We start from the raw sequence: 15687 nt of genomic DNA on the forward strand, positions 1-15687 counted from the left end.
TAATTACTTTCATGCCACTGTCTCATTTCTAGCAGTTACAGTTTGTTCACTGTTAATCAATGGTAATCAATTCCCAAGTATGGCTCAAAGAAAGAGTAAAATACAACAAAACATCTTAAAGGTTTATAAACAAATGTTTACTGATACAGTTAAGAATATTGATACAGCAATGTAAAGCTACCATAATGCACATACCTATGGACTTATGAATCTTAATGGGCACTAGATGGATTATAATAAATAGTTGAACACAACATCTGTACACAGAAACATTGCCCCATAATCCATAGAAATGTACATATACCAGTACAACATTTATATTTCCATAAATTTACGAATGACAAATCCTCCAAAATAAAATTTGTGGCCTCCATTCTTATGCCTTTCTTTACTTCTATTTTTTTGAAATAAACACAAGCAACTACTGAATTAATAAGGAATTATGTACAGGTTCCTAAACAAGAAACTCCATAAAGGCACAATTGTCTATACAACATGTACAAAAAAAAGAAACTGTCTGGAGCTGACAAAAGTAAAAACAAAATGATTGGTCGTCATTATAATTATCATATGATTGCACATACAATATGAATGTCAGCATCTGTGCTTTGAAAGGTGATTTGCAAAGAGACAAACCCCTGAAAAGTGTTTTCAGTCTTACAAAGTGACAAGAATTACAAAAAGAGAACAAGAAGAGCTTTCCACGTGGGGTTTTCAGGTGGCAATGACCAGTCTGTCTTCATCGTCACTGGATACCTCATTATAGTCATCAATTGCCTTCTGCCAGCTGGTCACTGGTGCTGGTCTTAGAGGTGCAGGATCACTAGCTCCCTCGACGGGTGACTGTTTGGGACTGTCTGCTTGACTCTGTGGAGCTGGTGATGGATGCTGCTGTGGGGATTTGTCTCTTTGTTCCCTCTCTGCAGTCTGTGTGAGCTCTGCTCCACTGTTACCTCCAGGACTAGCCCTGCTGCCTGGGGTAAGTTCTGGAGAGCTGCTGACCTTCAAAGGGGCCGGCGGTGAAGCAGGCATGCAGCTCCGCAAGGAGCCGAACCCATGTTCATTTTGAGATGGCTGTGCTCCCGGAGCTTCGGGGCTGCTCTGCCGCTCAGAGGACCCAGGGAGAGGACTGAGGGTGGACAGAGGGCTGAGAGAGGGAATGATGGCAGGCAGGGCGATGTTAACTATCTGCAGACCTGGGACATGTGTCTGGGGGCCGGTGCTGCTTTGGGAGGTGGGGTTGGCAGCTAAAACCTGCAGCCCGAGCGTGGCATTGAGGGTGAGGCCTTGTTGGGGCAGCAGCTGTGTGGAGGCCAGGCCCGTGTTGGTCAGACCCATCAGGTTAAGTGTCTCCAGACCCACCGGCTGTATGGTTTGAGCCTGCAGGCCGGCAACCTGCCCCAGAGGGAAGCAGGGTACAACACTGCTGATTGGCTCCTGGACCACAAGTGGCTGGGTCTGCAGGTTCTCCGGGTGGGGGGGAGTGTTGGGAGCTGGCAGTGGGCTTGTGTTCTGGTGAATGACGCTCACTGCTGGGATGGTGAGCTGGACGGGGCCGGCCTGGATGGGTACAAAGGTGGAGTAAGCTGCCAGGCCAGCAGGCACCAGCTGGATCCCCCCGACTGGGACCATGCTGTAAGAGGAGCGAGAGGGCTGCTGGGAGTGCAGGGGCAGGTGACTGAACAGGTGGGTCTCTGCTCCGGCTGTCTGGGAGACACCCTGCAGGGGGAAATGTGTAGGAACTTGAGAAGCATAGCAGGAGGTCTGCGTGCCCCGGTCCACCGGTACACTCGATTCACTGGTCGCCACAGCAGGAGGGGCAGACATGTCCTGTAAACACAGAGAAGTAATCTTATTTCCTGACTTCATGGTTGTGAAATCCTTCAAGATAAAATGTTATCTGGATGAATCCACCAAGCCTGTAAGACTATTCACCTTTTGTCAGAGAACTCACAGGAGCTTTGTGGAAGTGCCTCGCATGCAGGATACAAAGTACGGGTATGGATAGGAGAGAAGGGAGGCAGACAGGGAGGGATGGAGAGACAGACAGTGAGAATATGGGGGTCTCACCTGGACTAGTTTGGAGGCCTTGCCTGGCACTGGGGGACTAGGGGGCACATCAAAGTCAGGGTAGTCGATGGACATCTGCCTGCACGGCGACACTGGACTCATCATGTGCACTGACTCTGTGTCTGAGGTGTAGGACTCTGATGTGGTGGCGACAGGTGGAGGAGAGTTGGGGAAGGACCCTGAGATGGATATCTGCTTGCTCAGGGAGACGGGGCTCATCATGGGGACAGATTCAGAGTACGATGGGTGGGATTCAGGCAGTGGAGGCTGGGGCAGAGGGAGGGACACTGAGCTGATGGACATCTGGGCAAGGAGTGCACTAGGAGGCACTTCAGCCTCTTTGGAGGGGATGTGCTGTGGGCTGGCAGAGACAGAAGGGTTGGTAGACAGTCCAGACTCTGCCTGGCTGTCCTCCTCTTCCTCCTCGTTGTCATCATTCTCCTCATCGTCAGGACCATCGGAGTCGTCGCCGTCTGAATCTTGACGGTCAGCGCTGCTCACTTGACTGCGGTCTCCTGCAGATGACAGAATATTTAGTCTAATCTGGGCATTCTGCAGAAAATGAGTCATCACAGCTAGTATGAAAAAGATAGGCTCTTTGATAGCATTTGACTGTTTGCATTCATAAAAGATCTCCCATTATCTCGGATTTCTTTCCACTACTAAGGATCCTATTTAGGGTTGTTCAGTGCTGCTGCAGCAGCGATTCACACCCTGGACCACCATACGGCCCTGAGCTCCATCACAGGCAGAGGAGGAAAAACAAATATGTTCTTAGAGACTTGGACCATAGAATGCTTTCAGGCAGCTTCTCTCTCTCTCTCTCTCTCTCTTTTTTTTCTAAAATTAGACGCAGCAATTTCCTCTTTCTAAACGCTGTGCATGCCGCCCACATGCGCTTTGAGTTAACAGAGGAAGAAGCTGCATTTAGAATTTCTAATTAGACCATGGCAAAGCTATTGATCGACACAGCAACCGAGCACAAGCAGGGACAATCCATGTTTTATATCTCATGCCATTAACAGGACGAGAACTATTTATAGGAAAAAAGGGCAATCCTGGTGTTTGAAACAGAAGCAGGCTGCATTAATTCAATATTACATGTGGAACAATGTACTGTACATAAACTCCTGATTTAACGGAGAAGTTGTTCATTTTGTATAAGTTACAGCCTCCATGCATACAGGGATCCTTCTGTATTCCCCTCGAGGCAAAGCCTGAGCAGTGAAGCAGTGAAGCACTGTACCAGAGTCCTCCGCATCCTGATCGTCGATGAGACCCTCAGGCACCCCCATCTCCATGCACTTCTTACTGTGGGCCTTGGATTTCATGTGCTTGGTCAGATTCCCTGCAAAAAGAGAGGCAATAAGGTCTTACGGGTGGGTAGAGCTCGAACAATAGCACAGAAGGAGTTTATGTAAGAGTATGCAGTCTTTGGGCAAGCTGTATGTAAAGGGTGAGTAACTGATAAAGACATTTTTAAATGAACGTGGGTTGCTGACACCAAGTACTGTTCTGCAGTGTCGCGTGGGTAGGCAAGTTCGATAAAGAATGGTGAATCATACTGTCTTGGTTTAAGAGATGGAGAAGGAACATCTTCAATTTCATAGCTTGTAAAAAGGAGAGGTAAACCCTTTCACTTCAAATTTGTAGTTTCACATTTTATGTTCAGTTGCAAGATCAGCCTCTGCGCGTATAATTCTATAAATTATTAAGACTACATGTATGTGGGCTTGGTATCATTTTTATTTTAACGTTGGCTACAGTTACTGTAACTACGTTAACACACAAGGAATAATAATCTAAATATATAATATAGTATAATAGTAACAAGAAACATTTACTGGATTTAGTACCTTTTCCTTTCACATGTCCAATGCAGGACCATTTGGCATTAGTACTTTTACTGAAGTAAAGGATCTGATTACTATCTTTGTCTGTGAAGGTAAACAAACACTTGGTAATTATACAAAATAATATGTGTTTTAACAAGTGAAGTTACAAGGCCACAGCCTGCACATCCCCTTTAATGGAGGTGGTGACGTAGATGAGTGGGTTTCTTGTGGGAAGTGGGTTTTTCTCTGTTAGCTGCTGCAGTCACAGTAAAGTGTTGCTAAAAGGGCAGTAAAGTTAGTTTAGTCAGCTGTGTTTACTGTCACAGAAGAGAAATAGAGTCTCTGTTCGTGTCATAGTCACTACAGTGTCCTACCGCATTCTTCACAGAAAAGATGTGTGAAAAGTCATTTAACACAGATAAATGTTTAGCCGCAGAAACAGCTCGTTAAAGCAGTCGTCGTGCTCTCATATGGGTTCTTGAATTTTTTGCATGTAGTTTGCTTAACAATATTGAAGTCCAATCCCCTCGTTGCAAAGCGCTTTGGCTGAATAGGTTAACTAAGAATGACGAGAGACTCAGAATTTATTAACCCTCTGGGGATATCGGGGACATTTTTGTCCTTTCGGGTGATTTTTTGCTCAATTTTTGGCTGTAACTTTTTTTGTGTTACTCCGAATGAGACGATTTTTTGTAGGAAGGTTTTTCTCATGAAAAATCATAAAATTAAAATTTCAAATTTTTTCCTAGGTTAACGATACACCGGAGGCAAATTTACTACCCTTTGGTAGTAAATTAAAGCATCCCCAGAGGGTTAAGAGAAAAACATTAAGAGATGGGAATACACGCCAACATTCAACTTGTGTGGCTAATGGCAGACGAACCAGGTGTGTGTAGAACAGTGTTCAAGAAAGCACAAAACACTGCTATTTGGGTATTAGACACTATCGCAAGTTACATATGTTTAGGAACCGGTAGGTAGAATTAAAACTTCTCATTGTAATTGGAATTATGGAACTGGCTTTAAGTGTATTTAAATTTGAGTTCAATTTTTTTTGTTAGAATTCTACAATAAACCTCAGAACATCAGAGCACTAATAAATGTTTGACAGTGGCCCTAATCCTCCTCCATAGAGCTGGTTCTCGTTGCCCAGCCCTGAGTACATTCATCATGGTGTGTGGAGTTTATGCACAGAATCCCATACCCACTGACTGATAATAGCTCTAGAGTTACATCACTGACACTAACCTTTAGTCTTGAAGGAGAAGTTGCAGTGGACACAGTGGTATGGCCGGACATCGGAGTGGGTGCGGATGTGTTTGCGCAACATGCTGGGCTTCTTGCAGCGAATCCCACATTCCTCACAGATGTATTTACCCCGTCCACGCCCACGTACGTACACATACTCTTCGTTAGATTTGTATCTGTGGGTTTGCAATGTGACCATTAGGCACATACACATTAGAAGGAAGCATCTGAAACCAAGCAAGTAATATCAATATATGAAAGGTGGAGTAAAACTCATCAGTTATTCAGTTTATTAGCTGTTGTGAATCATACCCGCCATCAAATATTTTGACTCGTCTTGGTTCCGTGGTAGATGCCAAGTCCTTGTCTGAATCGTTGCTGGCCTGAGTTTCTGGTTGCACTTTACTTCTGGTTTCAACTGATACAGACTTCTGGGTAATTGGGATCTGCACAAAGACGTAATTCGTGTGTTTATTTATCTGATTCAATAAACTGCATGTGTATATATATATAACAGTAAGAACTTTGTAGAATGTTAGTTCTTACCCTGGGCATGACATCTTTCAGCTTGCCCGAGTAAGACAAGATATCCGATTTCCCACTGGTCCTTATGGCTGAAGTGTAGTGTATTTTCTTGGAGCTCTGCTTGGAGTCAAACAGAGACATGACCACCTTGGTGGGCAGCCCCAGCGGGTTGGGATTGTTGGGGCTGACTGTCCAGGCAGCATATGCTGAAGTCTTCAGGTCCGTCTGCGGAACATGAAGAGGTTTTCTCTTCATCAAGAAACACCATGTGAAAGTAGTGGCAGTCTTCAGGCTGGGGAAAGACAGGCGGTGGCTGTCTTTGGTGTTAACCACAGACACAGATGTGGTTAGTTTCACCTGACCACCGTGGAAGCTGGAGGGCCTAATGGGGGATTTGGCTGGAGTCCACCTCTGTTCCTCAGCTTTCTCTTGGGGCTTTAGAGTGTTGTTGGCTGGCAGGGAGTTGCCCTGAGTACCAGGTGTGGTATTCAGGACAGGGCCTGCCTCTTCGTGGATAACAGTTCTTGTGTCTTTATCCAGCCCAGCAGCATCAGGTGACATAGGTTTAACATCATCAGTGGCCTCGGAGTCCTTCTCTCCATCGGATTTAACCCGGGGCAGGGGTGGGGCCTCAGTTTCAATGGGACTGTCGGCTGGTTCCGTTGTGCAAACCTGTCTAACAAGCATTAGCTTCCGTTGTCGGGTCACCTCTGACATCTTAGAATTAAGATAATTGACTGATCTGCCATCCGTTAGACAGGCCACCCCATGCTCATCCTTGGCCCGCTTCTGGTGCTTTTCCATGTAGATGTCCAGGCTGTTGGCAGGTGACAACATCCGTTTACTCGAAGCAGTAGGTTCCTGCTGTGGACACAGAGTCACTGATGCCAGTTTCTGAGTGCAGTGCAAAGACCCGAGAGACGGTGATGGTTCTCCAGTATGATTATGAGCGCCTACTGTTTGAGTCCTGTCCTTCTTTGCAGTTGGTACAACATGAGTCTCACTTTCTACACTGTGACTGGATGACAGGCTATTTTTGTTTGACATAGATGAAGCAGGGTGCATCTGCTCATGAGTTATCAGGATCTGTGGCAGTGGTATTACACCTGATTGAGTCTGATCAAATGGATCCCTTTGCTGTTCACCTGACAGAACAACAGTCTGTGTCTTCAGGTCAGAGGCATGTTGGTTTGGTTGAGCCACATATACATTTTGAATTACATCTGATGATTTTGAAATGCTCAAAATCGGATTGGCAATCGGAATTGTTAAAACTGGCAAGGCTATCTGAGTTCCCTGTGTGCTGGAGAATGAAAACGTTTGGCTTGCACTCAGAGCAGGACACTGCAGTTGGTATTTGGGCACGAAACATTTCTTGTCTTCAGGGTCAGCTGGTTTGTTCTGGACATTTTCACGACAAACTAAAATCTGGTTGAGCGGTTGATGTATCTTTTGGCAAATCTGAACCCTTGATGTTTGATGCCAAGGGTGTGGAAGGCCATGGACTTGAGGCTGCTGAGTTGGGCTACCCAAATTAATGCTTTGCACCATTTGCTCATTCTTTTGTAGTGGTGGTTCTCCAGTGTGCAGAATAAAAGGCTGAGCCACGCTGCGCCTGTTGGCAATGTGAATCTGCTGGGATCTATTATGAGTGAAAGAGCTAACATTTGTCATGAGAGGTTTATCTAGAGGTACCACAGCTTTCCGAACAGGCTGCTGACTCTCCGGGCCGATCTTTAAAGACATCTGCCGAACTAATGGTCCTCGCCTCCTTTCAATTAGTGGGACCTGGGCAGCTTGAGAGAGTTGTCCACTTTTCGGCTGACCAACAGGTGACGCAGATCTACTGGGAGATACATTGCCGCAGTCGAAGGACTTGCTACGGTAGTCACATGAAATCTCCACAGAGGGTTGAGTACAAGTTATCTGTTCGGATGCGGCACGCCTCATCATTCCTGGCACGCCAAGGGTGTTGAAAGCTGCTGGCAAACACTGAGGCTCTGGAATTTTGCCAACACACTCACCTCTAGAAGGACTTTCTGACCTAGATGGCTCATCTCTGTCAAAAGAAGCTGATATGCTGGAACAACGAGACAGACTACTGTCCCTGCTGAGGCTTCTGGAGAGGCTGGACTCAAAACTGGATTCACCTGACGAGTGGTCCATCTGAGCCAGACGAATTCTCTTCTTTTTAGGGGGAAGTTTCTCTGCTGGTAACTTTGACAAACTCTCGCTTCTCTGAGGCCAGCTGAACTGATCTGCAGGCTTATCGATTGGCTCAGTATTTTGTGTTTCATGTTCTCTGTCCGGCTCCTCTGTCACCAGAATCTCAGGGATGTTGTTTTGACGTACAAGGCGAGACTGATGGACAGGAGTGGAGTTTTCACTGACTGCTGCTCCATCAGTGCACTGCTCCTTCCTTTGTTTTCCGTAGTCGGTACTCTTGGGTTTGGACATGTTTTCATGGTAGCTGTCAGCTGAGACACTTGCTGTTACATCTGTTTTGGGTTTGTTCAGAGGATCCTTCTCCATGCTATCAACAGGAGAGACCCTGTCAATTGACTCTGTCTCAAAGGAATTGGGTCTGCTGAGAGAGTTTGTGTGTCTAATGACTGAAGTACCGCTGCCTTGCCGTTGCATTTCTCCTTTTGTAGAAGTGCTGATCTGGGTCTCTCGTATTGGCGACAGTCTGGAATCTGAAGTATTAATACCTCTTGCTACAAGCTGAATCTGAGGTAGTTTGGGCTGGTTGTTTTTGGGCTGTATGTCTACAATTAAAGCATGCTGAGTAAAAGTCCTATTTGCCAGAGCTGTTGGTAGCTCAAAACTAACCGAACAAGGTGGAATGGTGTCAGTCGGAGATTGATCATCCTCATCGCCAACACTTTTCATTTTCCTTCTCTTCCTAATTGATGTCTGTTGATCAAGTATTCCCGAGCCACCAGTCGCTCTTGCGACTATGGGATGCTGTATGTTACCTTGAAAAACATCTTGATCGGTTTCTTTAACAGCCATTGGCTTGTTTTTTGGACCATGAAGCTCAGAGCAATAGAATTTCTTATGAGTTTCAAAATTCTCCAGCTTTCTGTACCGATTACGACAGGTTTCACACTCGTACATCGTGCCTTTATTTTGCTGAGGCTTTCTGTTTCTGTCCTGACTGTGCTCAAAAGATCTGCTTCTCTGCATCTGTTCTGCAGAGCTGCTTGGACCATGGTAGCCTTCATCCATGGATCGCACAGTAGGGAGGCTGTGGCCCTCACTTGTGGAAAAGTCCTCTACTGCTGCTTGTCTGACCAAAGTACGAGAATGTATTGCAGGGTTTGGGGTTGATGGTGCTGATGAAAACACATCGTCATTCAACGAACTAATTTTGTCATCAAATGACTGACAGATTCGCAAAGGGTGAGGATGGGGGACCACGTTAAGGGGAAGAGCAGAGTGTCCAGGTGTAGTCGGCATAGAGTTACTCCTTGTTATTGGCAAACAATCCATTGGAGGGTATTGAGAAGGTACGGAGAGAAGAAATACTGGCTTTGATTTATCTGTGGGGGTGAAAGGGGACTTGGGGATGTCTGAACTGGAACTTGACCTTCGTCCCATTGGTTTGAGATCAAACTGAAAAGAGTCTTTAAATATGTAGGATTTAGGGGAGTCTATGCTGCCTCTCCTTGACAGAGAGGTCCTCCTTGGCTTTACGCTGTCCAGCTGCTTGTTGTCAACTACTGCCTCGTTATCAGATATCAGCTTTGAAATTCGTTCCTCCAAAGAGCGTGCGCTGGCTTCTAATGGTGGACGCATCTGTCCTTCAGTGGGCCGTGGCCTCTGCTCAGCTGCTACATGCATTACTGTAGCCACCACAGGAGGGACGTTGGGAAGAGTATTCTTTGCGATGTCAACGTCTATGGGTGGAGTGATCTTTACAAACGGACTGGGTGGACTCATGGCCTGATCGGCACTTTCAGACCGCGAGAAGTAGCCAGAATCTGTACTTCCCAAACTGCGAGGACTGAGGAGACATTTGGGCTGCTGCTGCTGAGAAAAGTCTGTTGCTTGCTGCCGCTGAAGCTGAGCATGTCCACCTAGCAGCGGGGACTTGCACTGGTGGTCTTCATCTTCACTCACAGTGTCCAGTGAAGGATGCGTACCGTCCACCTCTTTCAGGGACGACAGGACTGTGATGGTTGATCTCAGGTTTGCAGTCTGGAACTCTCGTTGTCGCTGTGCGGCAGCTTGTTCAGGTGCTGCACCTGTAACTCTTGGACTGTCTGCCCTCAGAGGGGAAACATTCACTGGGTACACGACAACTTTTGGAAGTGCAGCTGTCACTTTAGGCTCATGAGCCCTCTGACCTGGAGGTGGCTTGACCGACTCAAACACACCTGAGGAGTCCACATCCCCATGACTTGCTTGTGTTGTACCAGCACTCTGTAAACTATTTTCAGACAAAGCTGCCACGCTGCTCTGTGACGAGTCTGGGTCCAAGTCTGCAGTGCTACCTTCCTCATCGCTCTCCCCACTCTCCTCCGAATGTGTCCCGATGGCTTTGTCAGATTCTTGAGACAGCGATCCACTTCCAGATTCAGAGCGTGCAATCAGACCCAGTTTTATGGCATGAGCATGCGATTTCTTGTGCTTGTACAAGTTGCTCTTGGTTTTGAACGAGAAGCCACAGGTAACACAGGGATATGGTCTTTCTCCGGTGTGAGACCTGATGTGTTTGAGTAGTACGCTGGGTTTTGCACATGCCCGGTTGCAGTATTCACAAACGTACTTTCCTGGCTTCTTCGGCTTTTGGTCCTTGGAAACCTGTTCAGCGCCAAAGTTCATCACAGTGGTCATCTGAACTTGGTTGCTGCCAGGTGTAACTGGGACCTGAATGGTGCTGGGAACACTGGCTGAGAGGGACTGGCATGTGTGCACAACTGGCGGTTGGCTTTGTGGCAAAGCATTGGAGCCTGAGGGAACAGGTGCGTGCGTTATAGTGGATGGTCCAGCACTGAAGTTCATGTGTAAGCTAGGCTTTTCTGGATTGGAAGCGACGGGCATAAAATGCGGCGCACCCTGCGTGGGCGTCTGCACGTTTCCTTGTAGTGGTGCTGCAATGCCAATGAAGTTGCCTTGTTTGTCAATGTAGTAGGTCTGCATGTGGGGAGGTTGGGTCTGGAGTCCAACATTGACAGCTGGCATTGTTGTTACTTCACCACTGGACTGAGCATGGAGGGTGGCAGCCGGTTTACCAATGGCTGTGATCTGTATGGAGTTTTTCCTCTCAGCCAGAGTACTGAAGTCCGGCTCCATGGCCTTCAGCAGGACATCCAGCGGAGCACTGCTGTGGTAAGGCTCCCCCTCAAAGCTGGGCTCTTGGCTCTTGCTGTCTTTTGGCTGAGTCACTTTATCTGTAATCAAAGAGCCGTCCTCACCATCTGTGGGCTCAAGTGACGGCGGCCTCGAACACTTTTTTTCCTGCTTCAGCCTTTCAGCATCAGTGGAACACGACCCCTTGTCCGGGGATGCTGCAACTGGTTGGCCATACTGGGAGTCTCTTCTCTCACTGGGCGATGCTGAAGGGTTGTGGGAAGGACTGTTGGAGGAAGAGGAGCAAGAAGGTGTCGTTTCCTTGGAGGATGATCCGCGGAGAGCAGTTTCTGATGTTTTCAGTTGCAGGGGTTTCTTCACCGGAGATTTGGGAATTTTCTTCAGCTGATTCTCTGCAACAACCTTCTTCCTCTTCAGGCCTTTTATATTATCCGCATTTCTTCGACTGCTTTCAGATATCCCTGTGGCGAAAGAGACAACAATGAGAAACAGGAAAGTTGGCGTAATAGAAAACATCTTTTTACAACTTTTCTCTGCAATACAGAGTAAGCACTAAAGTACTTCCTCCTCTGCTGAAATGCTGGAATCTCTGTATTTACTCATGAAACTCATTTGAACTCTATTAGACAGTGCACATAATTCTCAAGCAGTGTTTTATATTTATCTCAGAACTTTTAGACATTAAGTTGTTGGATACATGTTTTGCATTTAAACATCAGCAACATTTAAGTGGATTTTCAACCATATTTGAATCAACCGCTCAGCAAATGACAGAAAACCGCAGGTACAGTTTTTGTCTGTAAAACTAACAATAAGTCGCATCTGTTAATTGCTACCAATTTAAGTGTTATTGAAATACTTGTCATGTAGAAATCAGAGTTTATAACCATTTACTGCGAGCACAGAGGACAAATTAGAGACATGACATTGTTTTTCTTTCTAAGTGTGAGTCGGTACAATATTTAGAGTAACATTTGGAATCAGCCACTGACCAATATGATTTTTGTCAGCACCTACAACTATTAGTAGTCATCAAGGGGACCGAACTGATAAACGCTCGCCGTAAATATGAGAATCTTGACATCAAAAGTGAGGACAGTAGAAATTCAGAGACAAAACTTGGTCGATGTGCCTTTGTTTAGTCATGCACGACATATGTTTATCTAAAAGAGAACTTTCCAGCATTTATCCTTCCAACTTTATATTCAAAATGTTTTAATGTGGAACCAATCAGATTGTGCTGTGGGCGAGACATTGCTCATGAAGTGCATCTTAAAATATTTTTGGAGAAATCAGTTAAAAAAAAAATACCGATAATGAGAAAAATGTTAATATTGGATGCGATAATTTTTCAGGCTGACCCCCGTTTACAGATATTACATATTTAGTACATGTTAGTTATACTACTCTAATCTTACACTTGAGTATGTTTACTGTTTATTTTATTTTGTGAAAGCTGTGCAAACTCTGGTTTTCTATTTACACCTTCACCACTAATATTTACTGCATTGGTATGTAGAAGTACAAACTTTATTGCATGTCTGAATATTAGTTTTTTTGTTTGTTTGTTTTTTACAGATTCCAAAAAAAGTTAAAAAGCAATACTTTGATCCTGATGCCGCCACATTTATCTGTAGTCTCACTTCAAGTAATGTTCTACCCACAGGACATCACTGGAACCTTTTATTAAACATGTAAGACATGAATAGAAGTCATTTAAAGTGTTTTTTTTTTTTTTTTTGCATTTTAACACCATGATTTAACTTTTAAATCGGTTATCAGCCTCCTTCATTACTAATAACCAGTCCTGACCAACTCTTCTTATGTAAAATTTTAACATCTGTGGCTGTTTTATAACAAGCTCTAGCAATGAACAGCCATGTAGGAGCGTTTAGAAAGTTTTCACCAAAGCTGAATTCTTCTACTTTGTCCCCTCATCAGTTGAGCACTACCTTCTTTTGTTAGAGCTTGATTGTGATACACACTACAATTGAGACACATCACCAGAACTGTGCCTTATTTGCTGTGTGACTAATACCATGTGGGCCCACGCGTCATTATATAAGAAAACAATCACTTCTCCCCTTTCTTGTTTTTCTGAAATGTCAACTGGGCCGATGAGAAAACGTAACAAACAAATCAAAAGGTATAGGCAAACTGCATCAGCATGCTTGCAAAACTGCATTCCTATAATAATAGCAGCAGTGTTTTTAAAAGGGCGCAACCGTACCGTGGTGTCCCGTAATCTGTCGGTTGGCCCTGCAATAAGTGTTTTTAAGGACATGTTGCGTAAGGTTAGCAGTGCCCTGTCACTGTTTCCTGGCTTATGTAGGTATTTCCCAAGATGAGGTCAGGGTTCCTTCAAGGCCTCTGGCATAATTAGATTGAGGAACGCCTAGTCTTTACATAAGTTAATCCATCCTCCACGCAAACATGCAGCGAGAGGCTTTACAACACGCACAACAGATAGAACACGGCCTCCAAACGAGCCCGTGATTAAAAAAAAATATCAAAAATAAAACGTTGTTTTAAATAGACTGTTTTCACCGATGCCTGACAAAGAACATTTGTATGAACTGCTGCTCAAAGACATGGGAAAGGATTAGTTCTTCCTCCGCACTACTCCAACAAGTCTTAGCGGAGATTCCATGACTTCACCACGAGGTCTTCATCATAAACAAACAACATTTGTTCGTGTCTATAAGCGCCTGAGGCTACTTCCAGATAAAAAACACAACCCTTTATTTTCACTCACAGTTTCAATTCTATAATTGTCCTTAAACCATATGAGGAGCATATATTTAATGTAAATCTAGGCCATCCAGTGTGAACGAGCTGTTGACAGAATTACCGGGATGGTTGTCAGAGGGATTAACCTTTGCTCAGCTGGCAGCCAGTGACATCAGGAACGGAGATATTCTCATTGAAACTCTGCTCAGTGTCACCGCCCAATCTCATTTACTGTCCTGCACATAAACAGGGTGTTTTTAAGAGGACAATGCTGCAGCGATGAGGTAAGCTCGGCAGGTTAATTCTCAGGCAAAGCTTAACCAAACAGGCTTTTCTATTTGGACGTAGTTACATAACACCCCACTTAACAAAGGAAGCTGTTCTTGGTGTGTTTAGTCATGCCATCGTAGGGTTTCTGTAAAAAGATCGCTGTCCACATCCACGCAAACTATTAAAAACCCAGGAAACGTTACACAATTGATTGTCGATTTCTCTAAATATTTAACTATCATTAAATTTGGTCTCAAAATTTTTATTTTGTCGCAGAACATTAATTTAGAATCGTGACTACAGGTCCCTGCTAAAATAGAGTGTATTCAAGCAAAAGGTATTCAAACTAAATCCTGTCAGTACAGTAGTTCCCCAGGATGGTAGAGGTCAAAGCAGACATTTATATTCAATGTAGTTTTACAGACTGCAGCCAAAATCCAGATGCTTCACAGCAGCTGCATCCTTATTAACATTATTATTAACTTCCCTCATACATGCAGCATTCCTTAAAGCACATTAATGTATGAATAGTGTTTAAAAACAACCACCAAAATTGCAATGAACCGCTGCTGCAGTGACGATGCAGTAAATACAAAACAATACAAAAACCCTAAAACATTCTCAGATCAGGGATTTAATTTAGTAATTTTAGTGAAAAACCTATTTCAGTGTAAATTATGTCAGGAGTATAAAACTGCAGTCATTATTCACTGAGATGTCAACTATTAAACTATTTTGATAAATGATTTGTCGGTTTGGGTAATTAAGGAAAAAAAAAAAGTCTTTCAAAAGTCTCAGACTTTAGGTTCTTAGCGTTGAATATTTTCTGGTTTCTTTTCTCCTCCCAGACAGCAAACAGAGTTTTTTTTGGGATGTAATGTTGGGCTTTGAGAAACCGTTTTCTGACATTTCACAGCCCAAATAACTAACAGATTAATCAAGAAATGAAAATGAAAGTAATTGTTAGCTGCTGTTCAGTTCCTGCTTAACTAGCAGATGGTGAAAAAGAAAGAAAATTCTAGAAAGCACTGAAATGAAAGAGAAAGTATTCCTCGCATGTTGTCTTTAAAAACAAATGGTTGATCAAAGGTCTCTTACCTTTCTGTGGGCCTTTGGGGTCTTTAAGCTCTTTCTGTGCCTCTTCGATTTTATCTGCAACACAAGAACAGAAACCATTTTCAGCTCAGAGGACTGCGCTCCACAGAGCAGAATGTGGCTAATGATACTGGGGATGCTTCCCACACGGCTGCAGCAGGATGAAGGTCTCTCAAATGAAAAACAGACATTCTTCCACGGCAGAGAGAGTGCACGATTCCATTATGGAAACTACTGTAATCACGAAGGGGCGCACACCGAAAACAATCAGGCAGGCACACCCCCCTACAGAAGTAACAGCACCAGTATGTTTAATGCAAACAAGTCAATACGGAGGGCTCCTGCTCATTATCACAGAGTGAGCTGTGCACTAACCCACAGATCAATTTCCATATTTAAATGCCATTTGCACCCCTCGGGGAGACAAATTCACCCCACTCAGGCCTTTTATATGTCACAATCATCACCCACCATCCAGCAGGTGAAGAACCTGTTTTTGTATGAACCATGTGGGTGTGTGGGAGGTGACGCAGTACTGGCTGTGCGTTACTGTAATCAATATTAATTATATACACCGGCTCACTGTGGTGCGAAT

The 15687-nt window shown here is 44.6% G+C and overlaps 1 protein-coding gene across 1 annotated transcript; it reads right to left on the reverse strand.

The window, feature by feature from the left end:
- Positions 1 to 115: 115 nt before the first annotated feature.
- hivep1 (HIVEP zinc finger 1) lies at positions 116 to 15179 on the reverse strand (the record flags this gene model as incomplete). Its single annotated transcript, XM_008306608.1, has 7 exons — positions 116 to 1830; positions 2071 to 2585; positions 3317 to 3418; positions 5154 to 5329; positions 5466 to 5599; positions 5700 to 11458; positions 15096 to 15179. Coding segments are annotated over 7 exons (7886 nt in total), but the record flags the coding sequence as incomplete, so codon positions are not given.
- Positions 15180 to 15687: the final 508 nt, after the last annotated feature.

The sequence above is a fragment of the Stegastes partitus genome, unplaced genomic scaffold, assembly GCF_000690725.1.
Source record: "Stegastes partitus isolate 25-593 unplaced genomic scaffold, Stegastes_partitus-1.0.2 Scaffold3723, whole genome shotgun sequence".
NCBI classification, from domain to species: domain Eukaryota; kingdom Metazoa; phylum Chordata; class Actinopteri; family Pomacentridae; genus Stegastes; species Stegastes partitus.